This window comes from Culex pipiens, chromosome 1 (assembly GCF_016801865.2).
Source record: "Culex pipiens pallens isolate TS chromosome 1, TS_CPP_V2, whole genome shotgun sequence".
NCBI lineage: Eukaryota > Metazoa > Arthropoda > Insecta > Diptera > Culicidae > Culex > Culex pipiens.
The window spans coordinates 136547626-136564400 of record NC_068937.1 but is presented as its reverse complement, the minus strand read 5'-3'; the positions used below and the strand labels follow the sequence as shown (position 1 = coordinate 136564400).

General features: G+C 39.8%; 1 protein-coding gene across 3 annotated transcripts in view; it reads right to left on the bottom strand.

Annotated features, from left to right (window-relative positions):
* LOC120420749 (segmentation protein cap'n'collar) overlaps nt 1–16775 on the bottom strand; it is a 102546-nt gene that overhangs the window by 27509 nt on the left and 58262 nt on the right. For all 3 annotated transcript variants that reach the window (XM_039583846.2, XM_039583845.2, XM_039583847.2), the window contains 2 exons: nt 1408–1553; nt 579–995 (listed from right to left, as the gene is read on the bottom strand). In XM_039583846.2, the coding sequence (XP_039439780.1) occupies nt 579–995; nt 1408–1553 (563 nt within the window). The remainder of the gene's footprint in view (nt 1–578; nt 996–1407; nt 1554–16775) is intronic.

The following is a 16775-nucleotide window of genomic DNA, read 5'->3' as shown; positions in this document are numbered from 1 at the left end:
GCGCGGGAACAAATTACGAAATATGTGAAAAGTAAATATTATCTAGCATGTCAACGTGTGATCGGGGTGTTTGCTGCTAGGACAATGGAATGCGGGAATATTTTTTTTCAGCGAGTGTCAGCTGTGACGTAAGGGCGGTTTTATGGGAAAATTTGTTTGTATTTGTACAATTTTATTTAATGCCAGGGAATTCCCTAATATTCAATTCTGTCGATTGGAGCATGTTCAGGGAGCCAAATATATCATACCTTGACGAAACTGAAGCGTTTATTGACATCAACTTCAAAAGTGTTAAGTTGTGATTACTTTACAGATAATTTGAAAATTTCAGACCCGTTCGAAGCAAAGTCGAAAATCCTTTTTATCCCTACTAAAGGTGGTATCCTATTACGGCAAGTTTTGATTGCAAAGACTCCAACATTCAACGCTTTTAACAGTTTCCCATTCTAAGCATCAAAAAAACATTGATATGTTTTGAAATCGAAGAAATGTTATTAAATCTGCTATTTCGGTCGAATGTTTGGTCACAGATCAATCTCCGCACAATCAAAAAAAGCCATTCAAAACCCACGACTCACCTGATGATGCTGGTGGTAGTGGTGATGGTGGTGGTAGCTGCCCTGCCGCAGCGAACCGTGGTGCATCCCGTGGCCATAGTTTTGCATCGGCTGGCGCGGGTGCTGAAAGTGGGACGACGACGTCTGGATCATCATGTCGCACAGCAGGTCCTCTAGGTCATCGGCAACGACGGCCTCCGGATCGTCCGGGAGGGGATCTTTATCCCCGTTGGCGGCGGCGGCCTTTTCCGGCTTTTCCTCCGCCGATTGGGCGACCGAATCGGTGGCACTCTTCAAATCGACGCTAGAACCGGCTGCGGCGGCACCTTGGCACAGTTCATCAGCCGATGTTTCGAGCTCCCTCTCGATTCGCTTGACCTCGGACTCCTCTTCCTCCTCTTCGGCTGTGGTCTTCTTTTTTGCTGGCTCGTCGGTTTCCTGCATTAAACAAACATATAATTTAGTGTTGGTTTTTGTCTCGCTCTAACTCCCCCCTCGCGACGACGACGCCGAATGGCACGGAACGTTCGTCATCGTCGTGGTCTGGCTGTGCGCGCACGTTTTGAATATCCAAAATTAACAGTGAGTGTAATTATGGTTCGATAGTCTTGTCAGTGGTCATCGATAATTTGCTTAACCTCAGGCGCTGCAGCATTAAACATTAACGTCAAGAATTTGTGTGTTTGCACAGCAAGGGCCGGTCAGACCAGAACCCGGAGGAGAGTTCAGCCACCGACGGTGGCCTTTAGCCTTCGAACCAGCAATTTCCGAGCCCTCCTTCGTTCAATAATAAATTAGGGGAACTGCACGACACACGCACGCACCTTCGTGCAAATTGAGCGATTCTCACCTCTGTGGCCGCGTTGGTTCCGTCGGCGTCGTTCGCGTTACCGTTGATCAGCTCCGGTAGGTTGAGTTCCTCCTCCAGGAACAGATCGGCTAGCGGCGGCGGAAGGGTGCCCTCGCTGTCGTCGGTCGCGTTGAGCACATATTCACCTGGTGGTTGGGAGGGGTAAAATTGTTAGAATTGTGTTTGCGGTTGTAATTTTGGTTTGTTTGAACAAATTACTGAGGGGGACACTTGCAAACGGTGGACGTCGGTGGGGTCAATTATGATATACTTTGTCAATATTGGGTGACCACGCTGATTGAGGGTTAATCTGATTGTACCCAGTAGCAGGCTATGCTGTGATGTGATCCCTAAAGCGAGAGTTCAGAGTTGTCAGACTACTAGATCGAATAGGCTTTTCCAATTTATATCAACAAACAGAACCAGATGATCGACGATCGTTGAAATCGATGTTTTGTAAACACAAACATTCTTTTCCGAACCTTCAACAAACCCACAACAGCTACCTGAATTGCGCTTCCCCTTGGGGAAATCAGAAAAGGTGCGTCGGACTCTGTCAAAGCAGTCAAATTGTATGAAGATGGATTGGTGCCCCGTGGGAAGCGATAGGTCTTCCCGGAATGCAAGCTGAACCAGCTTTGAACATTCCGGTTTCCCGGGTCAGCGATCCTCCAAGGAGTACGCAGCAACAGCAGAACCAGTTGTAATCTCTCAAGAGACTCTCACTCCATTGACTGGGCGCGACACACGAGCAAAAGTCCAAACTCATCCCAATGTGGCTGGCTGACCGACCGGACCCCGTTTCAATCGTCATCCTAGACCTGCTCCGATGAGTTTCGAGTTTTGGGGCGCAAGTAGAGTCGAGTCAAGTAGTACTACCGGTAATGAAAACGAAACTTCCTCCCCTTTCTCCCGGGCCACAATGGTGGGTTCAAAAATCGGCACCCAAATCGAGAAATTCGTGTAGTCATGGCGCCATGAATCAACATAAACAGCTCTCATTCAACAACAAACGGCACGTCGGTCGGCCAGCAAAACAATATCAATGGCAGTGTGTGTGAGCAGCAGCATGATGATGATGATGATGATGGGCATACTTTGCATAACAACGCGCGCGATCATCGCTTACGCGATCGCAGTAGGCCGACCTGCTTGCCTCCGGGGGTGACCATGACCAAGGTTGGCGAAATTTCATCCCGGTAGCAGCGCCTACTGGCGTCTGGCACAGCACTCCAACAATTCTGCTGGTTCATCTCCCGGATTTTCGGGGAGTTCTCGGAAAAGTGGCTGCGTTTTTTTTGTACAGTCATCAAAATAGAGTTTTATCACTATTATGACCTATTGAGCGTTTTCGAGTGTGGCTTGATCGTTTCCAAATTATGCAAAGGGGCGCCTGCTACGATTTTCGTAGCGTAGGTTAGTGTTGCGCCGAGGAATTGCGATCGCTTTTGTCCGCGTGAAGTGCGCCCGACTCTGCTGCGCTGAAGTGTGTTGAACGGTCCAACGGATCTTGACATTGGCAGTGATTTCTTTTGTGGATTAGGTTGGGTTGTTCACCCCGCACTCGGATCGAAGTAGGCTTCGCTAGGATTCTTGCGAAAACCTTTGTCGTGGTTCGGAATTTGGCACGGCTGCCCTGACGGCGGACAAGCAAAGGCCTTTCAGAACACAACTTGTCTACAAGTCAGTCTTCTTCCAACCCCTTCGTCTTGACGGCGAGAGCTATTTGTTCCTCGTCACGATCCTGCTGATATCTGTCTTGAAAGAATCTCCTCTTTTCGATCTGTTCCTCCTTTGGTCGGAGTGGCCGGGGCGCAGCCGTCTCCGTTATCGGGCTCTCCTCATCTGTGGCGCGGCGGCTTGGTCGGTTCTCCGGGACTGATGGCTGTCCGCGCCACATTCTTTCACCTTTTCGTCTTCTTCTAGCCGTCGTCGGAGGGTCGTCTTATACACCGGCAGTCACCTTTGGCCCGGCCCGGGGCGGCACGTTTGGAATTATGTCGAATACTATTAATTTCTTTCTTCTGATTGATTTTGACCACGAGATATCGGGTTCATTATTAGTCGATTTTGTGTGTGCATTCGCTGGATGCCGGTGAGAATTCTGTCGTGTGCGCTAATAGAGGCGGCACTTTGCCGCGGTGGTGGAGGAGTTCCGTTTGAACTGCGCAATCAACGTCAATCCCGTGCGATGGCAGCTATGTGGGAACCAACCCAGGGTTATAGGGTGGGATCCAGCCACCTCAAATTAATTACATCGCACGCACCAAAAACCTCATAATTTTACATTTAAATTCAGCACAATTTCCGCCGCGGGAAGTTGCGGAACATGCGTTCACACTATTGTCGCAGAGAGCTTAATCCATCGCGGTTATCTGCGATCTGCGGGCGCAGCCAACTGCGACAATGCTGAGAGCGTTTGCGTCAGTGTTGCCAACCACGAACAAATTTCGCATGGCCTACTGTATAACAGGCTGGTCGGCCATCTTTTCGCCCGCAGGTCGCGATAAAACCCCTCTTAAAAAACCACACAAATACAATAAGATTCGCCGCCGGCCATCTGCAAGAGCGCGCGCGTTGATGATGTTTTTTCAGGTTTTCCTTTTCGACGCTAACGAAGCCGCCGAAATATAATATCGAAGACCAAAAAAAAAAAAACTAAATCAAGCTGGAGCGAACCACGGTGTGGGTAATATGAAACACAGCGTGAACCGAAAAAAATTAAAAAAGATGGTCGTATAATGGGAATAGTTCTGGGCCTTCGGGGGCTCCTCCGGAGCAGTCTCTGTTATTAGGAGGTTTGCCTGGCTAGAACCCAAGCCCCGAATGTCCGGGACGAACCCGGGCCAGAGTCATGTGCGCACGACGCGGCTCTTGTATTAAGTAAATTATATAGTTTTGTACTTTTTATGGCCGTTGAGAGCGCGGCCAGCGAGGAAGAAGGAAAACCATGGAACCAGACATAATTGCGCATATGAAATATATAAAGGTTTTTTTTTTGTTGTTTCGTCTCTCCAGCAGTGTTCTTCACCACCATCATCCATTTTGCGGAGAAGTGACGGTGATGTCGAAGATGACGACGGTTGTTGAAGAGGAAACAACTGCTGCTGCGTTGAGTATAGTGTTCTTGGCAACGATTCGAACGTCAATGATTGGGATATGTGGGTTGTGGGAGGATTAAAGGGTCACCTGAGATAGTTTTACCTTAAACCAAATTGAAGCTCTAAAAAGAGACGAAGTTCAATGCTGAATTGCAAACCACCAATAAAAAAAAACATAGTATTTACGTGACCTTTACAATAAAGCATATATTTACACAACACAGAAAAAAAAATCATGGTAATATTACATCTGGAAAGGGGTACATCTTTTATGTCATAAAAAATGAGTAATTTTACCTCTGAAAATGTGTAATTTTACCACTATTCTGGTGTAATGTCGCATTTTCAGTCGAAATTGAGGTAAAATTACATCTTAAAAGAGGTAATATTCAACCTTCTAAAATTACACCTTCCAAATTTACACCTTTTTTTGCTGTGAAGATCAGATGGTAGTCCCAGATGTCCCCTACAAGCTGCAGGTCGAACCGAATTGATATCTGGATGGAACACTTTTTTATCTGAGTTTGAAAATTATGCTATTTTTTCACTAAAATGCCAATAACTCCCTTTAGATTTAACCAATTGGGATGCTCTACCCAGCATTTTTTAAGCCCTTTCAGATGCATCTTAAATTTTGAAATTAAATTGAATTCTGCCTAAGTTATAGCCTTTCTAGGATTTTTGACGTTTTTGAACCTTCAACTTTGTGTCCCGATTTACCCCATTTCCCGTTGACTTAGAGTGCTCATATTTTGGTCAGATGCTAGTTTTATATGTACAAACAACCCCTGAAAATTTTAAGGCTGATTTGTGAGGTCCAAATGACGTCCCATACAAAGGGGTATGCCCTGTTCGTGGACTCGCTCTTAAGGTGACACGAGAAAGCAGTGCCATATTGACTCCAAGGCACAAATTTTTGGAAGCACTCTTAGGGAAAATGCCGTAACTTACGAAGTTCTGTATTTCGCAGACGCAGGCCGATAGTAAGCAATCTGTAGAGTTCAGGAATTGATTTAAGTTGAACTGAAGTTGTCCAAAAACTGGCGTCCCGTTTCACCTTAAGATAGTTTGGACAGCAGACGATTTTTTTTTGTGCCGCTTTCTAAATAATATTGAAATTAAATGAAAAAAAAAATAACTTGTGAAAAAAAATAATTTGTTGGCAATTCTGTTTTGAAAATACTTGGTGCAACAAAAATAAAAGGCTAAAAGTTAATTATAGCACTCATTTCAGTGCTGAAATAGTAGTTTATGCAACAAGTTGCAAAAAGAGGATTTTTTCAGCACGAGTCGTACATTTATCCAACGAGGTTCACCGAGTTGGATAAATACGACGAGTGTTGAAAAAATCAAGTTTTGCAGCGAGTTCCATACTACATTTTTTGCAATTTCGAAAACACCCATTGAGTGAAATTTTAAGTCGAATTTTCATGTATTTTGTCAATAAATCGTTTAAATCAAAAAAATGTTGAAAAGTGTTACTTTTCGAAACAAGTGCTGACTGAAATGGGTGCTGAAAAGTTGAACTTTTCAGCACCCATTTCAGTGCTGAAAAGTAGAACTTTTCAGCATTTATTTTGAAAAGTGTTGCTATTCGATTCTGTTATTTTTGGTACAGAAAAGTAGGCTATTTCGTCGTTCAAGAATGACAGGAAAAGTAAGTAGTTTCACGACGGAATTGCAAAAATGTCATTTTAGCACTCATTTGATTAACTGTTTTGATTTTTTAGTTAATCACAAGAACGCTTAAACGGGAAACAAAGCTAGGCAAAAAGTTGCAAAAAGAAGATTTTTTCAAAACGAGCCGTACATTTATCTAACAAGGTTCACCAAGTTGGATAGATACGACGAGTGCTAGAAAAATAGAAAATAGTAGTTTATGCAACAAGTTGCAAAAAGAGGATTTTTTCAGCACGAGTCGTACATTTATCAAACGAGGTTCATCGAGTTGGATAAATACGACGAGTGCTGAAAAAATCAAGTTTTGCAACGAGTTCCATACAACATTTTTTGCAATTCCGAAAAACACTCATTGAGTGAAATTTTAAGTCAAATTTTCATGTATTTCGTCAATAAATCGTTTAAATCAAAAAAAATGTTGAAAAGTGTTACCTTTCGAAACAAGTGCTGAAAAGTTCAACTTTTCAGCACCCATTTCAGGGCTGAAAAGTAGAACTTTTCAGCATTTATTTTGAAAAGTGTTGCTATTCGATTCTGTTATGTTTGGTACAGAAAAGTAGGCTATTTCGTCGTTCAAGAATGACAGAAAAAGTAAGTAGTTTCACGACGGAATTGCAAAAATGTTATTTGTCGCCAAGATCAGTAGCAAACTCCAAAACAGTCTCAAAAAATATTTCTTTTCGATGCAAGTGCTGAAAGGTCGAACTTTTCAGCACTCAAAAGGACGCGGAAAAGAACTTTCCATTACAGTTATTTTTGGTGATGAAAAGTCGGCCATTTTGTCATCCGAGAATGACTGGAAAAGTCAGGACTTAAAACAAACAATATTCGTGAATATGTTTTAAAATGTGTAAACTAGAATTATGTTATAAACTCCATTAAATTCTATCTTACAAACGATCGATAATTGAATCGAATCACAATCACAATCTTCGGATAATCGAGGCTTCGAATAATCGAGTCTGAACTGTATTACCAAACTCTAACCTGTCAATGTCAAGGTAAGCAAATATCTATCTCAAACAACCTTCTCTAAAACTACGCCAAACCCCAACCCAAAAGGGCCCAATTCCCTCTTCATCCCATCTTAAACTCAACTCTTCTCAAAAAAAGTAAAAATATCGGGTTCGTCGCCTGTCTCAAGTGGCCTCAAGTCTCTCAACCCGGCCCGAACTCCCCTCCTCGTGCGCGCACCTCCTCACACATTTTTGTTTCAATTATAATTCCCTAAAATGCTCGTTACTGCTCTCCTGGGGCAGACAAGTGCGCACCAAAGCTCCCGAAAAGTACCTACATACTTTTCTGCGTAAATAAATTACAACGTTCAAGACGGAGTTTTTTTTTTCGTTTAGCACGAGCAGATCGCAGCAGTCGGCGGCGGCGGCGTCGCAGACGCGATCGGCCAGCAAGAAGAAGACGAAAACTTTGTACAACAAAAAATTCAATTATGAAAATAACCTTCAACTTCAAAACACACCAATGTTCTTAAATTAGCTTTTTTTTTCTTCCTCGTTCGTTCCTCTTCTGACGCTTCTTTCGCGTTCAGGCGTTCGCGTCCATGTTGTTTTTTCGTCGATTCCTCCTTTGCCCCACGTTCGGCTTCGTTACCTAGGTTTTGGTGCACAACTTTGCTTGCTCCGTTTTTCTTCTCGCTCACTTTTTGGCGCTTTTGTGTGTGTGTGCTTGATCAAGTAGGGGAGCAGCGCGCACTTCTCTTCTTCATTAAACGTCAGATCATCGATCGACGCTTGGGCTCGTTGTTGTTTTGTGCGTCTAATACTCGTGGTTTTTAATTTTGTTCGCTTGCTGCCCAAAATAGTGCGCCAAAAAGCTTGGAGGGGCAGCAGCGCCGAGGGGGTTCAAATTTTTCCTTTTTATCGATTTATTGAAAAATGAGGAAATGAGATTTTTAATCAAGCCGATAATATTTTTTGGGGCTCGCTAGACTGCGCGGTTGTTCCCGGCGCTGGGAGTGGCCACAAATTTTAGCCAATTTCGCTGCGGGATCGATCTTTCGTAACATAATCCAATATTTTGCGCCTTTAGCCGAGGCGGACGCCCCTCGGCGAACCCATTATGAGGGAGAATGTATGGTGGAATAAAAAAGCAATTTTTCTTCATTCAAGTCACTTCAATTGTGCTCAATTACCGGACTGAAAGCCCCCCTTCGTTCGTCGTCCCATCGCAGCAGGCCAAGTCTGGCGTGAACGAGTCAACCCCAACGATAATGGCGGCGGCCTGCTGCGCTTCGTGTGTGCTGCATTGCATGCAAATAAACTTAATCCCATTCTACCAGTGCAAGGCAGCAAGAAACATGGCCGATTCGAATCAGCAATGCACTTTAGTCATCGCAGCAGGCCACGCTACCTCGCGCGGTAATTACGACAACAAAATGGCCGCCGTGTGTGACACGACGGGGGGTTTCCATTATTCATTACCATTATCCATCCACATCCACACACCTACACCCATCCACCACCAGCTTGCAATCAGGGCAAAGAGCTTTTATAAGACTGCATGCATGCACAAAAGCAGTGCTGCCAGAAGGGTGCAAATTACACAGCACGAAGTAATAACTGTCAGTGTTTCTGAATTGTTCCACAATTTCGAGCTCCTGGTGCATTCTGAATGCAGCAAGCAATTTCGTAAATTACCATCCGCGACCGTCGTCTCCGCCACAGTCGCCTACTCGGATGCACCGATTCTGTCAGCGGCCTGTTGATGGAATTTTGTGAGATGTCATTGCTGGCTGGGGCCAGTCGTAATTGGCCGAACAAAAGTCACGTTAGTGGAAACCAGGATAACGGATTTCACAAAAAGGAATTCCTTTCCCGTGGCGCAATCGTAAAATTGGCCCTTTTTTGGAATAATTTATAACAGCGAGAGCAATCATATCGGGTGATGGGGCATGATTTTGTTTTATTTGGAATTTATAATTTAAATTCAAACAGGAATGAATCATGACCATTGTTTGATAACTTAGTTTTCGTTCAATATGTCAAAATTATGATTAAAATTGATCAAGGAAAAATTAAATGCTAATTTGTTTAAATGTAGATATTAATCTTTCAAATGTACAAATTCTATAGAACAACACAAATAAAAAGTGTGATTTAAAATGGTTTTTTTTCTTACTGGATTCGAATCAGCACTTCCGAAAAGTTGATGAAAATTGTCAAACCATTTTTTTTTTCATTTTATTCAATTTTGTTAGATATTGTTCAGTCTCAGTAGGGTTATAAACATTCTACATTCAAAATAGACCCAACTGGCTAAGATATGACAAATTAATGGGTACAAAAAATAAACGTTGTTAACCAATTCGGCCAGAATCAATAAATTGTCAATAAATAAATAAATTAAGTTCCGTGTGCATGATAAAAGACGACCATTTTGGCAACAAATAAATTTAGGGCATCTGACCGAGTTTGGATAAAAGATTCCATGTCATTTTTAGTATTCATCGATTAAAAACAAACCTGATAACTATTTCTGATCACTTTTTATTTAAGACACTACAGAATATAGAAACATCAAAAATCAACTGTGTTTCAATAAATCGACTGTGGTCTTTTGGAACGAGTTGTCAAAAGTAACTACGCGAACCGAATTTTCCGAATTTTTCAAAATCAATTTTAAACCTACACTTTTCAACTTTTTTTTCTGTTTATGGTAAATGTACACAGAAAAAAAGTTGAGTTTTGGAATGTTGAAAATTTGGTAGGTTGAATATTACCTCTTTTTTTGCGTAATATTACATAAAAAATGTGTAAAAATGTGAACCTGATGAATATTCATCAAAAACTGATGAAAATTCATCATTTTCTGGGGTAAAATTAATCATTTTTTTTTGCCACAAAATCTGTCACCATTTCCTGATGAATATTACCGATTGTGTCACGTTCCCCAGAAAACCATTCCCCCGAATACCATTCCCCAGAAATCAATTACCCAGAATGAACCGTTCCCCAGAAAACCATTCCCCAGAATGTACTATTCCCCAGAAAACCATTCCCCAGAATGTACCGTTCCCCAGAAATCTTTATCGTGGTGATTATAAATATTTCAAAAATTTCAAAAAAAAATCCAAAATTTTCAAAATTTCTGAATGTTTTCAAAATTTTTAAAATTTTCCAAATTTTCCAAATTCCCAAAATTTCCAAAATTTCCAAAATTTCCAAAATTTCCAAAATTTCCTATAATTCCAAAATTTCAAAAATTTCAAAAATTTCCAAAATTTTCAAAATTCCGCCACGTTTACTTGTGTCAGCAGTTATTACAAGGCTAGAAAGTTTTCCCTTCTTTAAAGAAAGGAAAACTTTACTGACTGATACAAGTTGAATTTTACCTTTAAAAAGGAGGAGGAGAGTTTTCCCTTCTTTAAGGAAGGGAAAAAATTATAGCCTTGTTATTAAAACTGCTGACACGGGTTTAATTTTCCATTCTTTAAGTAAGGGAAAAAATACTTGACCACTTACACAACTTTTTAAACTTGTTGTCACTAGTCAAGAGAGTTTTTCCTTATGGAAACAAGAAAGAATACAAGAAAAAAAACTTTAAAGCGAAAATTCAACTTCTGTTATCAGATATCACAAGTCAAGACAGTTTTCCCTTCTTTAAAGAAGGTGAAATTCAACTTGTGTCAGGAGACCTTAAAAGAAGGAAAAATTTATCTTGTAAGTCAAGAGAGTTTTCTTCTTCCAAAAATAATAAATTAAATTTTTGTCACCTTAAATCAAATTTAGAAAATTTAAATCATCATGCAAAATGAGCAATATGCCAAAGGTCCAATATGTCAAATGGAATTATACCAACGACACCCATAATCATATTTTAATTTATCAAACATTTTTCTTCTTTGCAAAACTAAAAATAGCATTCACGGAAACAAGAAATAAAAAGAAAAAGAAGGGAAAATTTCTTAGAATAATAGAACGAGTCATAAGCCGAATTAACATTTTCTGTTATTTTCTCAAGAATTGTTGTCAAAAAAAAAGGAAAATTTCTTGGCATGGATAAAATAAACTTGTCCAATTTTTATATTTTCTAAGAAATTTCAAACAAACTAAAATTTGAAACTACTTTGATTTTTCGAGAAAGAAACTTTTCTGGGGAATGGTTTTCTGGGAAATGGTACATTCTGGGGAATAGTTTTCTGGGAAATGGTACATTCTGGGGAATGGTTTTCTGGGGAACGGTTTTCTGGGGAATGGTTTTCGGGGGAATGGTTTTCTGGGGAACGTGACACAATCATATTACCATCATTTTTTTTTCTGAGTATATAAAAAGCCTTGCTCATGATCTTTACCAATTTTAATTTCTGGCAACCCTTGCATGACAAATCTTAAAACAAGATCTAAGAATTTTTTAAGGCAGATTGTAGTTTGTAGAAAACAGCAAAAAATCCGATGGTAAAATCGCATGCAAAAGCATGCACATCACCTTCGTCAAAATAAACACTTAATATTACACACTGCATGTACAAATTTTGCAAACACAAAAAAAAGATGCAACCAACGGGATTCAAACCCAGCACCAACAGTAAGGACTGGCGCCTTAGCCCACTCGGCCGTCAGACCGATGAAAAGCTGTATGGATTAACGCATTTATGAGCTTGACATTTCGGTCAAGTAGGTTTCCCATACTGATGGGCTACATATTTCAGAGTGTAATATTACACAGAATTTCATAAAATAATGCAAAATTTATTTTACACCCAGGCCTTTTACACGCAGCTGGATTACTACTTTATTTGCTGTGAATCTTTCAATTTAAATCTGCAAATTTTGCGTTGTTAAATCTATTCTGATAAGTAATTTAATAAAATTTCACACACTTTTAAATGATTTTATTGAACCACGAAATCAAGTTATCATTTTTTTAATATTTCAATTTCGAATCACAAAAACAGTTTGGTCGTACAATCTCAAAATGCACAAGTCACAGCTGCAGCATTAATCCAAATCAAACTTTTCAGAGCATTCTTAATTTTTTTAAATGTAGCTTCAATTGGATCAAATGGTCCACACTGACAGCTTCCCAATTGTCGTTAATTAAAACTGATCGTCCCTAATTGACACTCCAACGCTCTCTTTTCCGTCCAAGCGAGGCTCAAAGTTTAAATTCAATTACAACTGATCCGTAGCGAATTTCGTTCGAGGTTTCCTAGAGTGGATCGTTCGATTTTTTTTTGTAGGGATCGAAATATCGGTACTTTTCACGGCAATCACCATAAAAATTTCCAATGATAATATATCAAAGTGAGAGGAAATATATTGATGAAGTTAACATTACGGTGCAAAAAATGCTCGAACAATGTTAAAAATTGTGCCCTTGTTCCGAGAGGAGCAACCGTTCCAGGACACCCTCTCCCTTTTCATATCCTGCGCGATCCAAGTTGCTTTCCTTCTCTCTCCTTTTTTTTTAAACATTTTCAGAATCATAAAAGAAGAACCCCGTGCATACATTTTTATGTTTGATGTTTTTTTTTTGCTCGTTCCCCACGTCGGCTCGTCGGAAAACGTCAAAAATGTATGACTAATGATTATATTTTCATATAATAATAATAAAGCTTCGAGCGCGCCCTGGATCCTGCTGAAGGCCTCCTCTCTATCGGACCTATGGTAGCATGGCCGGATTCTGACGGCGACGGCGGCAGCAATCAACCAACAAATGGTCCTCCTCTCGATCCCGGGGTGAAGGTTTGATTAATGGTTGCCAGCGCCTTGCGCTACTCTCCCCAGAGCGAAACGAAGGAATTCTTGGGCCAGCACAAAACTTCTTCCTTTGCTCGAGTTCTCCCAAAAAGCGGAACGTTTTCCCCCTCTCTCGGACTTTCAGAACGTACAATTACTTTCGTTATATTATTTATTAAAATTGTATAGTGAAAGGGAGAGAGAGAGGGACGAAGATCGAGGGGACCGTACATAACAAACTCAAAATTAATGGAATAAAGAAGGAAATCTTCAAAAAGCTCTCGCGACACAATGGGCGACGGCATTTTGGGATTCCGAATTCGAAACCCCGAGGGAATTGAGATGTCCTCTCGGTCCGGACGCGCGTTATGAATAGTCGAGAATTTAGATTTTATCCGAGCATCTCGGCAAAACGTGCTGCGTTTAAATTAACTAGTGTATTGATAGATTTGTCAACAGCAGCAGCAGCCAGAGTCAGAGCATAAATGCTTTGTCACCATGCTTTGAGCTTGAGCTTTGTTGGGAAAAATGCCATTTCTGGATGGGAATTATGGGTATTTTTCCCAGGCAAATATTGCCCGATAAAGATTATCTACTATTTGGGTTGTTTATTGATCAGTTGATCTGGCTATACATTGCGTTGGGTTGACTTTCATGGCGATGTAACCGAGGAAGGAATTCATACGGCAACTATTCTTAAAACTGTTAAGAAAAAGAGTTAAAAATTAATTATCACATTGATTTTGAATTATCTCTTGATAAATCTAAAGAATTTTTCTCAAAAAAGAATGTTGAGTACAATTACACAGCAGAAAATAGAAACAATTCAGCTACGTTTAAAAAACCTGGATGTAAAATGCATTTTTCAATAGAATTATATGTAATATTTAAGGCTACCAACTGTACGGATTTTTTCCTTATCATACGGATTTTCGAACCTCTTCGCGGATTTTTAACAGACCGGAATTTTTGTAGGGAATTTTACGCATAATACGGATTTGTACGGAATTTTAACAACTTTTTAATCATAAAATTACTTTTTTGATTTGGTCGAAGCTTTTGTTAACTAGAAATTTTTATTTTTCTGTGAGTTTGATTTAAAAAGGGAGAGTTTTCTGGGGTTTCCTCAATTCAAACTTGATTATCAGATTCTAGAGTTTTTGAACTGTTGTCTTTCATATGTTGATAGGACATTTAAAAAAAAACCCTAGAATTGTTCTTTTAGAAATTCCTTACTAAATATATTTATCCATTTCCAAAGACTTTCTAAAACTTGTGAAAACATTTAAACATTTGAAATAACAAATCTAGAGTGTTTTTTAAAGGTCCTATAAACTGTTGTGTTTTACATGTTTTAAGACATTTTTAATAAAAAAAACTCTTGAAAATTGTTCGTGAAAACACTAAGAACCTGGGTGCAGAATAGTTGTCCGCAAAGCGGCCTCAATTTAGAACTGTCAAAGCGGAACCAATTTACTGTTTGGAAAATGATGCCATGAATTGGCAAGTATTGTAATCGATCTTTAATTTATTTTGTCAGGAATAAAAAAGTCGAGGGCGTCGAGAGTTTTGAGTCAGTCTTAAGAAAAGGGATGAAATCGAGATTGTCTTAATTTGTTGCTAACATTTCCACTCAAAACCTATGTTTACAAATTGTTTAAGACGAATTATCAGTAACTGTGAATGGCACCTGCCAAATAACATTGAATAATCATACTCCTGTATTATCACTGCGCTTCAAAGATACATAATCTCGTAACTTCCATCCGGTTGCTCTTCTGATTCACGAAATTCCCCCACTTCTGACGCAATATTTCATCACGTTAAAAACAAAGAAGGACTCTTTTAACCGCCCATCGTTTAGTCTACAAAAAAGCACGAAGAACTTAATTTTTCAGCGAAAACTTTAATATGTATCATCAGATCCCAAATGTTTCAAAACGAGTCACTACAACAGCAAAAAATATGTCACGCTTGAGCTTGAACAAAGCCTTCTACTTTGTTTATGTTTACAGCTGTAGTTCAGTTGTATTAGTGAGGAGCAGTGGGGATCATTCGGAAATCACGTTACGCATTCTGTCTTTTCAGCACCCAGCTAAGAACGATAAGCAAACTTGACATTTCGTAAACTTTTAAACGTTTAACAAAAAAAATGAAGAACATAATGATTTGATTCAAATCACGGTTTATTTTATGAATACTTTTAAACGTGCACGTCATAAGCACTCTGATAGCACTTTGCTGTAAAAACGACAAAGTTTTATATTTTTAATTCTCAAATATATTAAATTAAATTTATCTAAATAATTCATTGACAGTTTTTTTACACCATGGTGTCATATCGGCAAAGTGTACGGATTTTTGCTCAGCAAGAGTTGGTAGCCTTAGTAATATTACATCCAGAAAAATTTAGCCCATCAGTATGGGAAACCTGCCTCGGTGGAGTCGCTGGTAAGCATTTGGATTCCCAATCCAAAGGTCGTCAGTTCGAATCCCGGGGTGGATGGAAGCTTAGGTGTAAAAAGAGGTTTGCAATTGCCTCAACAATCAAGCCTACGGACACCTACTTTCGAGCAGGAATCTCGCAATCGAGAACGCCAAGGCAATGCTGTAGAGCGAATAATTTGTTTTTTTTTTGTATGGGAAACCTGCTTGATCAAAATTTCAACTAAATATAGGCGTTTATCCTTCCCACTCTTCAACGGTACGATAGCTATGCTGACAAAGGCGCTAGTCCTCTTTGTAAGTGGTGGTTTTGAATCCCGTCGGTTGCAATTTTTGTGCGTGTAGAAAAACTGTTACACTGTGTAATATAAAGTGAATTTTCTCGTAATGGTGATGCGCATGCTTTTGCATGTGATTTTTACATGCTTTTGAATTTCATTTTTCCAGATTTTTTGCTCTGTTACATTGCAAAGTTCATTTTACTGAAAGTTTCCGTAACATTTTAGTAGTTGTCCATAAGGGTGCCCAACAAAAAAGACCCCTTGTTATACAAGCGAAAAACGGTTTAATAGGTTATTTCAAGCATCTGTGTAAAATTTGAGTGAATTTGGTCAAGATTAACCCATTGATATCATTGAGCCTAAAGTTGGTCAAAAATGTTCTTCACACAAAAATGACTTTTTTTAAAATCGCTAATAACTTTTCAGGATCGAGTTTGCCAGCTATGGCATGTTCTAAAAAGTTGTATAGCATTAAATTTCTAATGAGAATTCAACTTTTCATACATTTTTTCGATTTTTCTCATACAAACTTCAGGCTCGAGTATCAATGAGTAAATTTTGACCGATTTTGCTCATATTTGGCCCAGAGTACTAAAATAGCCCTACTTATCTCGTCCGTGTGGATCAATCGGACCGCGCTCTGGACTCACAATCCAGAGGTCGCCGGCTCGAATCCCGCGGCGGGCGCTCTAAAATTCTTTGTGTAAATATGGGTATTCGGCGCCGTCGCTCCGTGCCATACTTTCATACACTAAGGAGCCCAGGGCGGCGAAGTCCTTGTAGATAAAAGGAAGACACTAGTGGTTGGTACTAGCAATGGTGGCCGACAACTATAAAGTCAACTTGGTTCGTCGCACTAAAATAGCTCAAGGAACAATAAGCAGCTTGTGGAGCGAGGCTTTGAATAAAAGTTTCATATTCTGGACACCCCACTGTCTATACAAAAATTGTAGTGAATATTCGACAATCTGTATTTTTGAAAGAATTTCAAGAAAGAAAATGTCTAGGTATTTTCCAATTAGCCTGGATTTTTCAACAGGATATACTGCAGACAGTTTTGAAATTTTCGATATTTTTAATAAATTGTTTTTTTTAATGTAAATTTCCAATTTTAAAATTGGATCATTTTTTCTAAAGAAATCTATATTTAACGGATTACAGTCGAT